This window comes from Canis aureus, chromosome 3, assembly GCF_053574225.1.
Source record: "Canis aureus isolate CA01 chromosome 3, VMU_Caureus_v.1.0, whole genome shotgun sequence".
Classification (NCBI taxonomy): domain Eukaryota; kingdom Metazoa; phylum Chordata; class Mammalia; order Carnivora; family Canidae; genus Canis; species Canis aureus.
In genome coordinates, this window is record NC_135613.1 from 74,423,614 (window position 1) to 74,437,273 (window position 13,660).

The window sequence follows — 13,660 nt, forward strand, 5'->3', positions numbered from 1 at the left end:
AGAAAAATAATGTTCATGGTCATTACTTATTCAGTTTCTTAGACATATGATTGATGACTAGAGTGGTCTTCCTTTGGTAAAATATGGTTCCATCAAGACTGATGAACAGGGATCCCTGGGTGGCGCAGCGGTTTGGCACCTGCCTTTGGCCCAGGGCGTGATCCTGGAGATCCGGGATCGAATCCCACGTCAGGCTCCCGGTGCATGGAGCCTGCTTCTCCCTCTGCCTGTGTCTCTGCCTCTCTCTCTCTCACTGTGTGCCTATCATGAATAAATAAAAATTAAAAAAAAAAAAAAAAAGACTGATGAACAACCCAAGTTAATTGTGCTGGTGAATTAATTGAGTGGTGAATCATTAGCAACATTCTTTCAGAGCAGTTAACAGCAAGGGCTAACAGATCAGAATTAAGTTCAAACCTAGCTGAGGAACTTAACACGTCTGATTCCTTGAGTTACTGAAACCTCTATGAACTGTCCATTTTTCATTTATTTTTTAAGAAGGCTCCATACTGGGCAGCCCCGGTGGCGCAGCAGTTTAGTGCCGCCTTCAGCCCAGGGCAAGATCCTGGAGACCTGGGATCGAGTCCCATGTCAGGCTCTCTGCCTGGCGCCTGCTTCTCCCTCTGCCTGTGTCTCTGCTTCTCTCTCTCTCTCTCTCTCTGTGTCTCTATGAATAAATAAATAAAATCTTAAAAAAAAAATTAAAGAAGAGGCTCCATACCCAATGTGGGGCTTGAACTCATAGCACTGAGATCAAAGAGTCACATGCTCTACTAGGTCAGGCGGCCAGGCACCCCACAAACTGTCAATTTCTTATTTGCAAAATGGGATTGTCATCTTAAAGTGTCACCTAAAAAAGCCTGGGACACAGAGATCCAAATAACATCAAGGAGGGAAAAACAAAACCACAATTTTGTTTCCATGAAAAAAACGAAACAACTTACACATATGAATCTCAACTAAGTCCAAAATGTTAAACTTGTGGTGGTAATAGTATATGTAATTTTAAGATTCAAATTCCCATCTTACAAATTTTCTATAATAAACACATACTGTTTATACTCAGGAACAAAACATTTTAAAAATCGCAGCACAAAAACTGTAGAAAAGAATATTTTATTGAAACAGTTTCTCAATTAACAATGGACCAAAGTACAATTTGACTCAAACCTGTCCAACCAGCCTCAACCGCTAGTGAAAGAACCCAAACATACAGGACGGGGTGGGACCTTTCGGTCTCATTTCTGCCAATGTGGCAAAAAAAAAAAAAAGGGAAAAGAGGACAAAAGACAGACACAACCAGGTTTCCCCTTGCCCTGGGAGCTGGGTGGCAGCTGTGGCTCCTGCTCCAGATGGAATCCTGGAAGACAGGCTCCCCAACATTGGCATGGTGGGTAAAGAGCCCCCACCTTAGCAGAGCAATGCAAGAAAGGCAGGCCAGCCCTGACCCTCTTCCTTCCCCCACAAGGACTGCCGCAAAGAGGGCGAGGTGGCATTTTTACATTCACACCACGGCCTCTCCTCCCAGGGTCTTGGGATAGGGGCTCACAGTAGAAAGCACATTTTGGTCAGCCCAGGGGGGCCGGGGCCAGGGAAAGGCTATGTCTGGGTGGGCAGAACAGAGGAGAGAGGAGAGGGCCAGGAGTCACAGGGACATGGGGGAACAGGCTACTGGGAAAATGCAGACTCAGACAGTGCTCGCAGGATGCTGCACACCGGCCACTCCGCACGCTTTCCTGTGCCCCAGAATCCACAAGCAGGAGCTCCAGGGTTTTCACAAGTCTCTCCCACAGAGGTGGCTGGATTCCCTTCTTCGCTTTCTCCCTGCCCACTCTGGCCACCGGGGGGTGCACAAGCAGGTGGGGACTGATCTAGCTTTACTGCAGCCAGGCCAGATGGAAGGGTTTGGGCAAGAGGCAGATAGCTGCCTGACTTGCAACAGGAAGGGACCCATGGGAAGAGGAGTCACTGGGAATAGGGCCTTTTTGGGAAAGACAAGACCTTGGAGGATAAAAGAGCATAGATAGGCACTCAGAAACCAGACCTGGTAACCAAGGCTCTGTAGATGCTGGCCCCTGGAGGGCAGCCTTCGTGGTGGAAAAGAGGCAGGAAGGAGGGCAGAGAAGCCTGGAGACCCTAATATCCCAGGGTGTCCCTCCCCCTGCAGGGTCCATCGACCCCTCAATGGCCAATCTCTCACCTACCCACAGGCAAAGAATTAAGACATAATAGTGATTTTCCCCAAATTAGGGCCTGGATGGGTAGGGAACCAGGGGTGGGATTAGGAAATAGAACAACTGCAGTTTTTACCACAGAATCGTTGCAGAAGGAACTGGTGAGCTGTCCCCTCCTTCCCCTTCATCACACCTCCAATCAAGGTGAGAGAAAAGGAACCGAAGCCTCTGAGGGCAGGAGCAACCCCTCCCCCCGATGTTTAATAAATAGAGGAGGTAGGAGAAGGGAGCGGGATGAATGGGGACCTGGGGCAGGGGGGTTATAGTTCATCATTCTTCAAAGTCGGCTTCTGTCCTGTGGGCGGCTCCTTCTGCTCTGGTTCTGCTGGGAGTGGGGAAGAGCGAAGGGATGCCAGCAGGTGAAATGGAAGTAACTGGCCTCCATTCTGTGTCGATCCTCCTCACCCCAGAACCCGACCACCCTGGCTTCCCAGGTACCCCCAGCTCCACACTCACCTGCTCCAGGACCTCCTAGCTCCAGAGGTTCGGCATCTGTCGGTTCGGATCCTGCTTTTGGGAAGGAAGAGATTAGCCTCTGGAGAAGTGAGGAAGGAGTTAATGGAGGGGTTGGGAAACTTTTTCCGTAAAAAGCCAGACAGTAAATGTTTTAGGAGTTGTGGGCCACACTTGGCCTTTTCGTGCACACGCACGTATAATAACCTAAAAACATAAGACCCATTCATAATTTGGGGACCTTCAAGAAACAGGCTGTGCAAGCCAGGTTGCCAACCCTTAGGTTAAGCTACCCACGTTCCCAATCACTTTCCCCAACTCACGAGTCTCTTTCTCAGGTTCTGAAATGGGCTTTGCATCTTCAGTCTCGCCTGGAAGGAAACCACAGGCAAAATGTAGTCCCAGGAAGGAGAGGACTTCTTGCCCAGGAGCACCTGGAGCCAGGCACCATGTCCTCACCTGGTGGAGGAATGACCTTCTCTGCTTGGTCACTGGCATTGAGGGGAGGCTCTGCCCGGGTCCCGTTCTTGTCCTTGGGCCGAGGCCGGGGCTTGGCAAACTTGGCTTTATTGAGCAGATACTGCACCTCACGGTCCAGGGCCATCATCTTGGCCTCGATGTCTTTTGAGAGCAACACGGGCTTCTCTGTGGCGGGAAGCTTGGCCTGTTCAGCCATGGTTGCATTCTTCCAAGCCTGTAGGTGAGGCCAGGCCAGGCTCAGAGCTAGCCCTGGGGAGCCCAGGTTATCTCTGTCCCAGATGGAATACACCCCAAACCAGCCTCAGGCTCTTCCCTCAGATCTCAAACCACTCCCCTCCACCTGGCTGTGAGCCCCACAAGGGTGGGCAGGCACCTGAGGCTTTCTATCAAAGAATCCCAAACTACATGCTTGCAGCTTACGTCCTGTTACTTGGAACTGATTACAGTGAAACCTCCTGATTATTCTCTTATCCCTCCACTTCTTGAGCTCTGATTCAAATACACTCCCCACACATTCAAAAGGGAAGTTTCTGCTTCCTATGAAGTCATTCCCGCCTTCCCGAACCCCAGCCTACTTTCTTTTTTTTAAAGATTTTTATTTATTTATTCATTACAGGGCAGCCCCAGGGGTGCAGCGGTTTAGCACTGCCTACAGCCCAGGGCGTGATCCTGGAGACCCTGGATTGAGTCCCATGTCAGGCTCTCTGCATGGTGCCTGCTTCTCCCTCTGCCTGTGTCTCTGCCTCCCTCTCTCTCTCTCTGTGTCTCTATGAATAAATAAAGTCTTAAAAAAAAATTTATTCATGAGAGACACACACACACACAGAGGCAGAGGGAGAAGCAGGCTCCCTGCAAGGAGCCTGATATGGGACCTGATCCCAGATCCCAGGATCATGCCCGGAGCTGAAGGCAGACGCCCAACCACTGAGCCACCCAAGTATCCCCCCGGCCCACTTTCTGCATGCAGCTCAAGCCCCAGCTCCCTGGAGCAGTTGCTCTAATGTCCCAGGGATGGGCTCTGCTGCTACTCTGGTCTGACAACTCATGGGTGGCCATTACCCCTGTTGGGGGCTAATCAGACATGGCCTCAAATGTAAATGCCTTTTGCCTTCCCGATTAGCTGTGAGGCCAGGAGGGAGTGGCTGTTGAGCCTCCATTGTCCGCATCCCCCATGCTGCCTAGCACAGCACACCTTGCCAGATCAGTATCCCCCTAAGTATTTACACAGGGATTACCCAGGTCTCATTGATGACTTTCTCTAATGTTGTCATTTCCACCTCAGTGAAGATCTGGTCCATTTCTGGGATCAACCGGGCACCCCTGGAAGCCAGTAAGGAGACGGTGAGCCCAAGAGGAAGAGGGGTATGGGTATGCTTGTGGGGCATAGGAAGCTGATGGACTGTGAGGCCTGGCAGGATTGGATTAGGAAGAAAAGTGAGGGACTGCTTACTTGAGGAACATGCTGGAATGGTTGAGGAGATTATCAAGGGCAGACAGCCGTTCAGGCCACTTCTTGCGCTCTTCCACCCGAAAAAACAACCCGTGGCACAGCTTCCTCAGCTCAGTCAGCTTCTCCTTCAGCATCTGACGGATGCAGGTTGGGGATGGGCAGAAGGGTTAAAGGGAGGAGAGGCTGGCCCTGGAGTCAGCCCTGTATCCTGCTCATGGCCTCACACCCCTCACCTTCTCTGACCCTGGGAGACGAAAGCAACGGCTCCCATCCCACCCACCAAGTCCTAGGAGGCCTCTTACCACTGTGGTGGCCCCAAAGCCCTCGTCCTCCAGCCAGGTGGAGGCTGCACTGAGCCTCCCAGAGATTTCCTCACGCTGCTCCTCAGTGGACACTTCTTGGTACTCGGGCTGGTACAGTTTGTCCTAGGGAGGTGCACATAGGCCCAAGCATGCACCAAGCCCCTGAGGGCAAGGCTTCCAGAGTCAGACCCTCCTCAGACACAGGTCCCAGAGCAGGTGTGCCTCCCAGCCTACCAACCTGGGTCTCAAAGATAAAAGCTTCCAAGCTGTTGGCAGCCTTTTCCCGTTCTTGCTTCTCTAGGTCTCGGAGTGTCAAGTCTTGAAGTCTGTGGGACAAAAGAGTCACACGTGAAGAAGAGAACATGAGAAACTCAGACCCTGGGTCAGACAGCTCCTCCTCCCAGGGGGTGCCATTCCACACCCTGCCCACCTTACATACACACACACACACACACACACACACACACACACACACAGAGTCTCTACTCACTTCTGCGCCGAGCGGGCCAACTCATCCTCCGGCAAGTCAGGCAGGTCCAGAACCATCAGCTCCACCCCAATCTCCTCTACCATTCTCTGCTTCCGGGCAGGCTTCTGCTTCTTTTCTTCCTCTGGGGCTGGAGGCACAGGCTCAGACCCTGCTTCTTTTTTCTCACTTGGCTTCTAGCGTGGAAAGAAATGAGCATGTCAGGAAAAGATTTGGTCCTTCTCTTCTCCACAAGCAGGGCTCTAAGGTGCAAGAAACAAGGCAGGCATCGCTCAGCCTCTGGGTCCACACTGGCCTTTGCCTGTAGCTCACCTGGGCCTCAGACTTTTCCTCCTTTTCTTTTTCTGCAGCCTTCTCTTCCTCAGGGGCTGCATCCTCCTTAGGCTCAGTGGGTGGGGGCTGAGAAGTATCCTCCACTGGGGCCTCGGCCTCCTCCTTGAGCTCCGCCTGCTCTCCGGGCTCATCCTTACTCCCCTCGGCAGGGCTTTCCTCTTCCTCCTGGAAACAATCACAGATGCCACTGTATACAACAGTCACTAGCAGAGCCTGCGAAAAAACCAGCTCAGCGACACCACATCCCCCAGGCTGTGCTGCGAAGGGGCAGACAGACGGTGGCACAGGAATGGGCACTGCACTGTGCAGACCACGCAGTCTAGTCAGACGAGAGAGAAGCACTCAGAGATGAGGGGAATGTGGCCCGGAGCTCAAGGACAGGGGCAGCTTGGAGTCCAGAGAAGGAGGTGGTTCACTCAGCAGGGGCCCAGGGGAAGGGATAGTCTAGTCAGTCCCAGGCAGCTGGAGTGTGCCCCCAACCCCTGCCTCTGCTGCCACTACCTGGCCCCCCTACACCACCCTCCGAGCTTCCTCGGCTCTATGCTGGCCTTACCTGGACAGAGTCTGTACCGTTCTCTTTAGCGTCTGGTGTCGTACCACCGCCAAACAGGCTAGAGATGGTGTTGCCAAGTTCTGGGAGGAAAAAAGCCCAAAAACTCAAAGGGGACACAGCAGTGATGCTACCTCCTAACCCCAAGGCAAGGCCTGCTCGCCTCCCCCAAACACATGTGTGTGTGTATCCTCCCTCACACACGCACACACTCGTCTTACTGGTCAGAGTAGATTCCTCTTCCGGGCTGTCCTCCACCAGTGTCTCAAACACAGACTCCACCTGAAAACAGGGAGTCAAGCTGAAGAAACACACATTTGACCCACCTTTTCCCCGCAAACATCCTGCCAAAGTGGGTATCTCCTTACTCACATCCATGGGATGTGCAGTGGTGCTGCCTTCTTTTATGGGCTCTTGAGTCAAGTCACCTCCACCCCCTTTGATTATGAGCCCTCTGAGGACAGAGTCCTAACTCCTCTCCCATCCAAGCCCCTCACATCTCAACCTGACAACAGAATGGGCCATTATTTCCCACAGTACATATGAAACGATGTTAACCATTCTGTGGATCTTAAGTTTTACAATATCCATAAGCACTTAATATAGGATCTGAAAAGACCACACCAGATCCCTGGTTAGCTGTGTTCACAGCTGAGACTTTTCCATCTCCAAAACCCTTCTCGTTCGTGTTCTAACACCATGTGGAAGGACCACTCTGGAAAGGCCTTGCCCTGTCCCCAGGGCCTCCTCCTGTTCTCACCTTGATGAGGCTCAGCACGCCGCTCTCATCCAGGTTGAAGTGAGCCTTGATGCCCTTGGACTCGTAGTCAGGATACTTCTTGAAGCTCTCACCCACACCTTTTAGTTTCACTGTGGTCAAGTTCTGGGAGCCAAATACCCTGATTGGGGAGGAGAGAGTAATTCTGGGGAGCTCACCCAGCCCGCCTCCAGCTCTAGACTAGCACGAAGAAGTAGAAGAATCCTTAAAATTCCAGAATCCAGGATACTTGAGGGGTAGGTCAAAGTCAAGAGTACAGAGAAATCTTCACTACTAACTAAATGAAACAGAACCTTCATGGTGTTGAGAAGGGTCGTTTCGTGTTTGCTTGGGACCAAGCCATGGCAGCTCATGTGCCCAGCCCTTGAGAATCAGGAAACCGAGTCTGACCCCGCTGAAGCTCTGCTGAACCAGCCCCTCCAACAGAGATGAGGGGATTCAGGACTGGTCACCTCGGTGCTGGCTCTATGGCTGGTTGTTTATCAAGACTGCAGCTTTGTAAACGTGGATGTTTTTATGTCGTATGCAGTTTCTAAAACTTATTTTCCCACTAGATTTTAGTAAAATGTTTTTTTTCCTTAAAAAAAAAAAAGTCCTCCCAGCACGAAGTATTGGGCCCTCCAGAGAAGATGCTCACCCCAACCTTGACCATACACAGGCTGCTTCCCGTGTCAGCCCTGTGGCCTCAGATCCTCCCTCTGGGAGTCCCCAGCCTCTCACCGAAGATCCTCAGGCCCCAGGAAGCCCAGGTCGCCATAGTTGATGTGGAAGTTGAAGTCATGGTTGTAGCGGTTAAAGGTGATGACTTTGCGTTGAGGGTAGGGCCCCATTCGGGAGAAGAGGACACGCTTATTGTGCTTCAGGCTGCGAACCCCAGGCTCCTCCTCCACCTCCCTTGTGAACTCCACCTACACAGCAGGCAGAAAGGAGGCACGCTGGAGAGTCAGAACAGGTTCTGGGGTCAGGGTACATGGAGGACCTCAGCTGGCAGAAAAACAAAAGGACAAGCCAGAGCAGAGGGAGCATCCTTAGTCCAGGTAAAGGGAGCTCATGGCCTGATCAGACGGGCCTACTCACCAGGATGGGGTAGATCACCGCATCTCGGACCACAAACGGCTTCACCTTGAAGGCTTTGCTGAGCGCGGCTGCCTGGTACACAGCCCCCATGGCAGCTGCTTCATCTGCGTTGACGTTCTTCCCTAGTTCCTCCCTGTCAAAGTCCTGCACCTTAGCATGTCTACCCCAGAGACTCCAGCCTGGCCTCCCTCGCTTCAGTCCCACAGCTGCCCAGCCCTGGAGCCCCGGCCCCAGGGCCTCAATACCCACACTCACTTGCCCACAGCCTTCAGCAGCACCTCCTGAACTTTAGGGACCCGTGTGGCCCCACCGACCAGGATCACCTGCTCAATCTCATCCTACAGAGAAACAACGTGATATGGAACGGCTTGTAGTTAGTTTTCTCAGCGCTGACTGGTCCCTTAACATTCCTCCCCCTTCCTCCCCACCACCGAATCACTTTCTATTGCACCTGTCTCCCCACCCCATGTCCACATCTGACCCCACCACCCTCACCAAATTCATTTCGGCACTCTGGAGGGCCTGCTGTACGGGCCCAGGTACTCGCTCGAATAAATCAGCACACAACTCTTCAAACTCTGCTCGGGTCACTTTTGCCTTGAAGTCCACATCATCCATCAGGCCCTCGATCTGGGGGAGGATGAGGCGTGTCAGAGTTCCGCCCAGATCCTCCTCTGGCTGGGCAGGCCAGAAACCAAAGGACCAGGACTTTGGAGGACAGGAGGCTTAGGAAGAAGGAAGGGATGGGCCGCACTGCATGCCAGTGGCCTCGCTCAGGATGATGGGGTCCTTTACTCTCTGGGTGGGCAATATCCTCCCTCAACCAGCCACGAGTAGGCACCTGTGCCATGTGATCAGCGTTGGCGCTCAGGACAGTTTTGAGTCGATTTGCCTCCCGTAGCAGCTTGGCCATGGCCCGGGGGTTCTCCCGCACGTCCTTTGCTCTCTGGCCCTTGCGCTGTTCGTTGAAAAGTCTAGCCAGGTGCTCACGCAGCCGGAGCTCCATCTCCAGGCCCCCCAGGGTGCGGTCAAATCTATTCAGGAGAAGGTGACAGGGAAAAGTGTGAGGAACCCACAGGGTCCCTTCATTGACCTAGGATCTGACTCTTGTCCCACATACATGGCTGACATCTCAGTGACAGTTCACCTACTCCTCCAATCCACTGTACTTACTGGACATCAACCACATGCCTATCTCTGGGGATGCAATTAAGAGAGGAAAAAGAAGAAAAGATCCCTGCTCTGAAGGAGTTTACAATCTATCACTGAATGAACACACGACTGTGAAATGTGTACCAGCCCATGAGTTACAAGGGACAGACCAGCAACAGCACCAGAAGACATAAAAGGGAAGTGTCACCTATCTACAGATGTCCGGGAAGATTCTGTGAGATGTGATGTTTGAGCTGAAATTTGAAAGATGAATGGAAGTAACGAGGCAGAGAAGGAGGAAAACAACCCTAGAGGGAGAAGGTTAAAACCCCGAGATGGGAGCCAGCAGAGTAAGTTCCCAAGGAGGCCAGGAATGGCTGGAGCTCAAAGAGCAAGGGGCTCTGGGGAGGACAAGTGGGCAGAGTCTGGGCTCTCACAGGCCAAAGTAAAGGTTTGGGGCCACTGAGGATTTTTAAAGAAACAAATTATAATCAGGTTGGCATTTTGAAAAGAACTCTCTGTCTGGCTGCAACGTGGAGAAAGGACTGGAAAAGGGAGAGACCCTCTCTCATAACCCTGTGGGTCAGAGATAAGGGCAGCCTGGACTAGAACGCCGGCGGCGGGAAAGCCAGACACAAGTGAACGGGTCTGAGAAAGAAGACAACGTCATCAATAAGCGTGCTGAAGCGACAAGATCGACAAAATGACTGCACGTGGTCTATTCATGGGTTTCCAAAGAAGCAGCTGAGGAAGTACTCTTTCAATCTTCCCAAACTGTCCTCCTCCCTCTCCACATTCCCCTGGGCCTCCAAAGAGGTACCCCATGATGACTGCTGCTTTAGGATAGCATTCATGCAGGGTGCAGGGAAATGAGGTCACTGCCCCTCCAAAAAAAAAAAAACCCGGCCCGAGAGTGTCTCAGCAAGGAGCCCTCCTCCCAGCACCAACTTACCCCACGCCCCGGATCTGCAGCTGTGGCTGCATCCCTGCCTCCTTAGTCTTCACTGTCTGGTAGGTTACGATGGTACACACGGTGCTGCCAGAGCCCATATCATAGAACATGACGTTCTGTAGAGACACCAAAATGACTGTCACAGGAACCTTACCTAACTCCAGGTGCTTTATGCACTCTCCACTCAAAGCTGAAAAGCTCCAACCAGTGGTCGAGAAGGGCATTTTGTTACTGCATTCTGTCAAGGCTAGCCATGCAAACAAGATGCAAAATGAGCCACATGGCCTGCAACTTCAGAATCAGCCATCCTGAAAGTCTGGTTAGAAGTTCCTCCCCAGGGATGCCTGGGTGGCTCAGTGGCTGAGTGTCTGCCTTCAGCTCAGGTCCTGACCCCAGGGTTGTAGGATTGAGTCCCTCATTGGTTCCCTGTAGGGAGCCTGCTTCTGCTTCTGCCTGTGTCTCTGCCCCTCTCTGTCTCTCGTGAATAAATAAAATATTTTTTTAAATATTTTATTTATTTATTCATGAGAGACACCAAGAGAGAGAGGCAGAGACACAGGCAGAGGGAGAAGCAGGCTCCATGCCGGGAGCCTGATGCGGGACTCGATCCTGGGTCTCCAGGATCACGCCCTGGGCTAAAGGCAGCGCTAAACCGCTGAGCCTCCTGGGCTGCCCAATAAATAAAATCTTAAAGAAAAAAAAAGAAGTTTCTCGATGGCTCACCTGGGCAGTCGTGTTGATATCTTTCCGGCGGAAGACACCATAGCTGAGAGCCGTGGCGGTGTTGTCATTGATGAGCTGTAGCACTTTGAGGCCAGCCATGCGAGCAGCCTGCAGCACAGCTCGGCGCTCAGCCTGATTGAAGAAGGCTGGAACCGTGATCACTGCATCCTTGATGGGCTGCTCTACAGAGGACAACAGAACGGGGCTCCCACCAGCTCTGTACCTCATATGACACTATCCTAGTCTTGGTACTATTGACACCTTGGGCCAAAAAACTCTTTGATTATATGGGACTGTCCAGTACATCGTAGGATGTTTGGCAGCATCCCTGGCCTCTGCCATTTAGATGCTGGGAGCAGCTCCCCAGATAACCAAAATAAAAATATCTGCAAGTATTCTCGAATGTTCCTGGGAGGCAAAGCAACTCCCATAAGAGACCCTAGGGAGCCTGGCCACCGCTGCCCTCCCCTTAGCTACTCACCTGCAAAGTCCTCAGCCAGGGAACGGGAGTAATTGAGAACCATGCCAAGTACCTCCTCAGGTGAGAACTGTAGCTGCCTGGGGGTGGGGGAGTAGTTAAAGGCAAGAACAGTCATGGGTACTAGAGGAGCCCACTGGGCCTGCTGAGCCCACGTCCCCACCAGAGCACTCACGGGCTGATCTGGAAGTGCACAGTCTGCCTCTGTGGATCGAAGCCTAGCTCATGCTCTGGAAAACGGGCTCCGTAGAGGGCCACATGGGGGTTTCCCTCCTGCTTCCCCAGGAGGTGCTGGAAGTAACGCAGCGTCGCCTTTGGATTCTTGATGGCCTGAGATGAGGTACATAAGGAGCAGAGAGCATTAGGCTTCGAGGTCCACCATCACCTACCTGTCTTATCAGAGGTCGATAAGGGTTCAGGCTCTGGCGTCTGTCATCTCCTCCCCTCTGCCTACCGCTTCTGGGAAAGGGATGGGCTGCTAGCTCACCATGCTTGCTGCACTGTCTCCAAAGAATCTTTCATTTTCTTTCAGGGTCACAGTCACTGGGGTTTTCCTCCGGGATTCCCTGAAGAGACATAGGACCCAGGTGCCTATATATAGTAGGAGGTGGACTCAGGAGCCCCAACACTCCAAATACAATCACTAAAGACACCAGACTGGTGTGCAGGAAAGAATATACACTGGCTTGGAGCACAGACTCCCTCCCTCCCCACCCCTGACACTGGGGCTGTCCTCACTTGTTCAAGACAATTTCCATGGGTACTCCGGGTTTGACGATGGCCACCTTCATGGATTCACTGCCCAGGTCCACAGACATGACCGCCAGTGTGTCTGAAAAGGAAATAGATCTGTCAATTAGCCACCTCTTCCCCCACATTCCCGAGTCCCCTCTCACCAAAGCACACTGCTCTCCATAGAGAAGGTAAGACAGTGAAAAGATAAAGGCCTGTGTGTGTGTCCAGCAACTCAAGTCCAGAGGCTTCCAACCAAAAGCCTCCCCTCCCACCATCGATCATTCGTCATTCACTCATTTATTCTTCTTTGGACTCTGCTTCTGGGGTACACACCACTGAGCGGCAACAGGTCTGCCAAGAGCACAGCCAGCACAGCCCAACAGGCTAGCCGCCTCGGCCTCTGCCTCCTGACGGTGGCTGCCATTGTGCCTCTGCGGGAGGAGAAAAACAACACTTGTAACCGGATGCCCTGAGTGAAGACAACCTCATCCCAGGACAGGGAAGCTTTAAGATCCATACTCCACTGTCACCCCGGGGGGCCGGAGGAGACTACACCCCCCACCCCTTCCGCAAATCACACAAAGGGTCCTGGGCTCCATCCACCACATCCCTAAACACGGAGGGTACCAGGATAGGAGAGAGGAGACCAGAGCCTTCCGCCCACTGCACAGGCTGTAACCGGCGCACCCTAGCACTGCCGCTGCTGTCAGACACCGGGGTGCGGCCAGGGATCCCCGCCCAGGGCTCAACTACCTCCCTACACCTGGAGCTCCACGGCCGGCGCGGAGAGCCAGGCCGGGCCTGGACGGGAACTGAGAGGTGGTGACGTCGGAGGAGGCTAGGATGTTAGAAGGGCCCGTCTGCCCCTCGGAATCCCTTCGGGGCGCCCCGCCCGCCCCCCGGTTCTCCATCACAGCCCCCGGCCCCGCTGCCTACACGGACGCCGCGCCTGGAACGCTAGGATTCTTCGCCCGGCGGACACCGAGTCCCCTCCGAGCTCCCCGGAGCCTCACCTGGCGAAGGCGCCGGCTCCCACTCCCGGAAACGCGGCCCAGCCCACCCCGAAGACGCGGGGGCGCCCGGGGGACCGAGCTGCGGGGCCGAGCGCACCGGCGTCCGCGCGGCCCTCGCTCCCGCTCCCGCTCCCGCTCCCGACCCGCCCCCGGAGCTAGCACGCTGCCTCCTCCCGGAGGGGTGGCCGGCTCGCAGCGCCATCCCCACCCCCGCTGCCGCTTGCCTGCGCTCCTGCGGCCCCAGCCCTGGGACAGACGCGGCGGCGGACGTACCCACGAGGCCGGCAGCGCACCCCCAAGCCCGCGCCCTTCACAACTCCCCTCGGTTTGCAAACTGTTACATTAGCCACCAATCTCTCGGCGGCGTCTCGCGCACCAGCCGGCCCCGGACGCGGCGCGCGCTCATTGGAGCCTCCGCCGCCCGGCCCTGCGCCGCGCGCCCGGCCCCGCCCCCGCCGCCCCG

General features: G+C 53.9%; 1 protein-coding gene across 6 annotated transcripts; it reads right to left on the reverse strand.

Annotated features, from left to right (window-relative positions):
- Nucleotides 1-1,100: 1,100 nt before the first annotated feature.
- HYOU1 (hypoxia up-regulated 1) lies at nucleotides 1,101-13,628 on the reverse strand. Of its 6 annotated transcripts, none has more exons than XM_077893805.1 (26): nucleotides 13,471-13,628; nucleotides 12,518-12,615; nucleotides 12,188-12,281; nucleotides 11,937-12,015; nucleotides 11,625-11,779; nucleotides 11,453-11,529; nucleotides 10,972-11,153; nucleotides 10,249-10,364; nucleotides 8,986-9,178; nucleotides 8,640-8,774; nucleotides 8,400-8,482; nucleotides 8,145-8,277; nucleotides 7,788-7,975; nucleotides 7,050-7,188; nucleotides 6,511-6,571; nucleotides 6,293-6,372; nucleotides 5,719-5,904; nucleotides 5,410-5,582; nucleotides 5,158-5,245; nucleotides 4,920-5,042; nucleotides 4,618-4,751; nucleotides 4,403-4,487; nucleotides 3,147-3,381; nucleotides 3,011-3,058; nucleotides 2,691-2,741; nucleotides 1,101-2,556 (listed from the first exon to the last, which is right to left on the reverse strand). In XM_077893805.1, the coding sequence occupies exons 2-26, from the start codon at nucleotides 12,606-12,608 to the stop codon at nucleotides 2,495-2,497; spliced, it is 2,991 nt and encodes a 996-aa protein (XP_077749931.1). In that variant the 5' UTR covers nucleotides 12,609-12,615; nucleotides 13,471-13,628; the 3' UTR covers nucleotides 1,101-2,494. The 6 variants fall into 6 exon arrangements, with proteins under 6 accessions (XP_077749931.1, XP_077749929.1, XP_077749930.1 ...); XM_077893803.1 differs by having other exon boundaries at nucleotides 1,101-2,559; XM_077893804.1 differs by having other exon boundaries at nucleotides 2,691-2,744.
- Nucleotides 13,629-13,660: the final 32 nt, after the last annotated feature.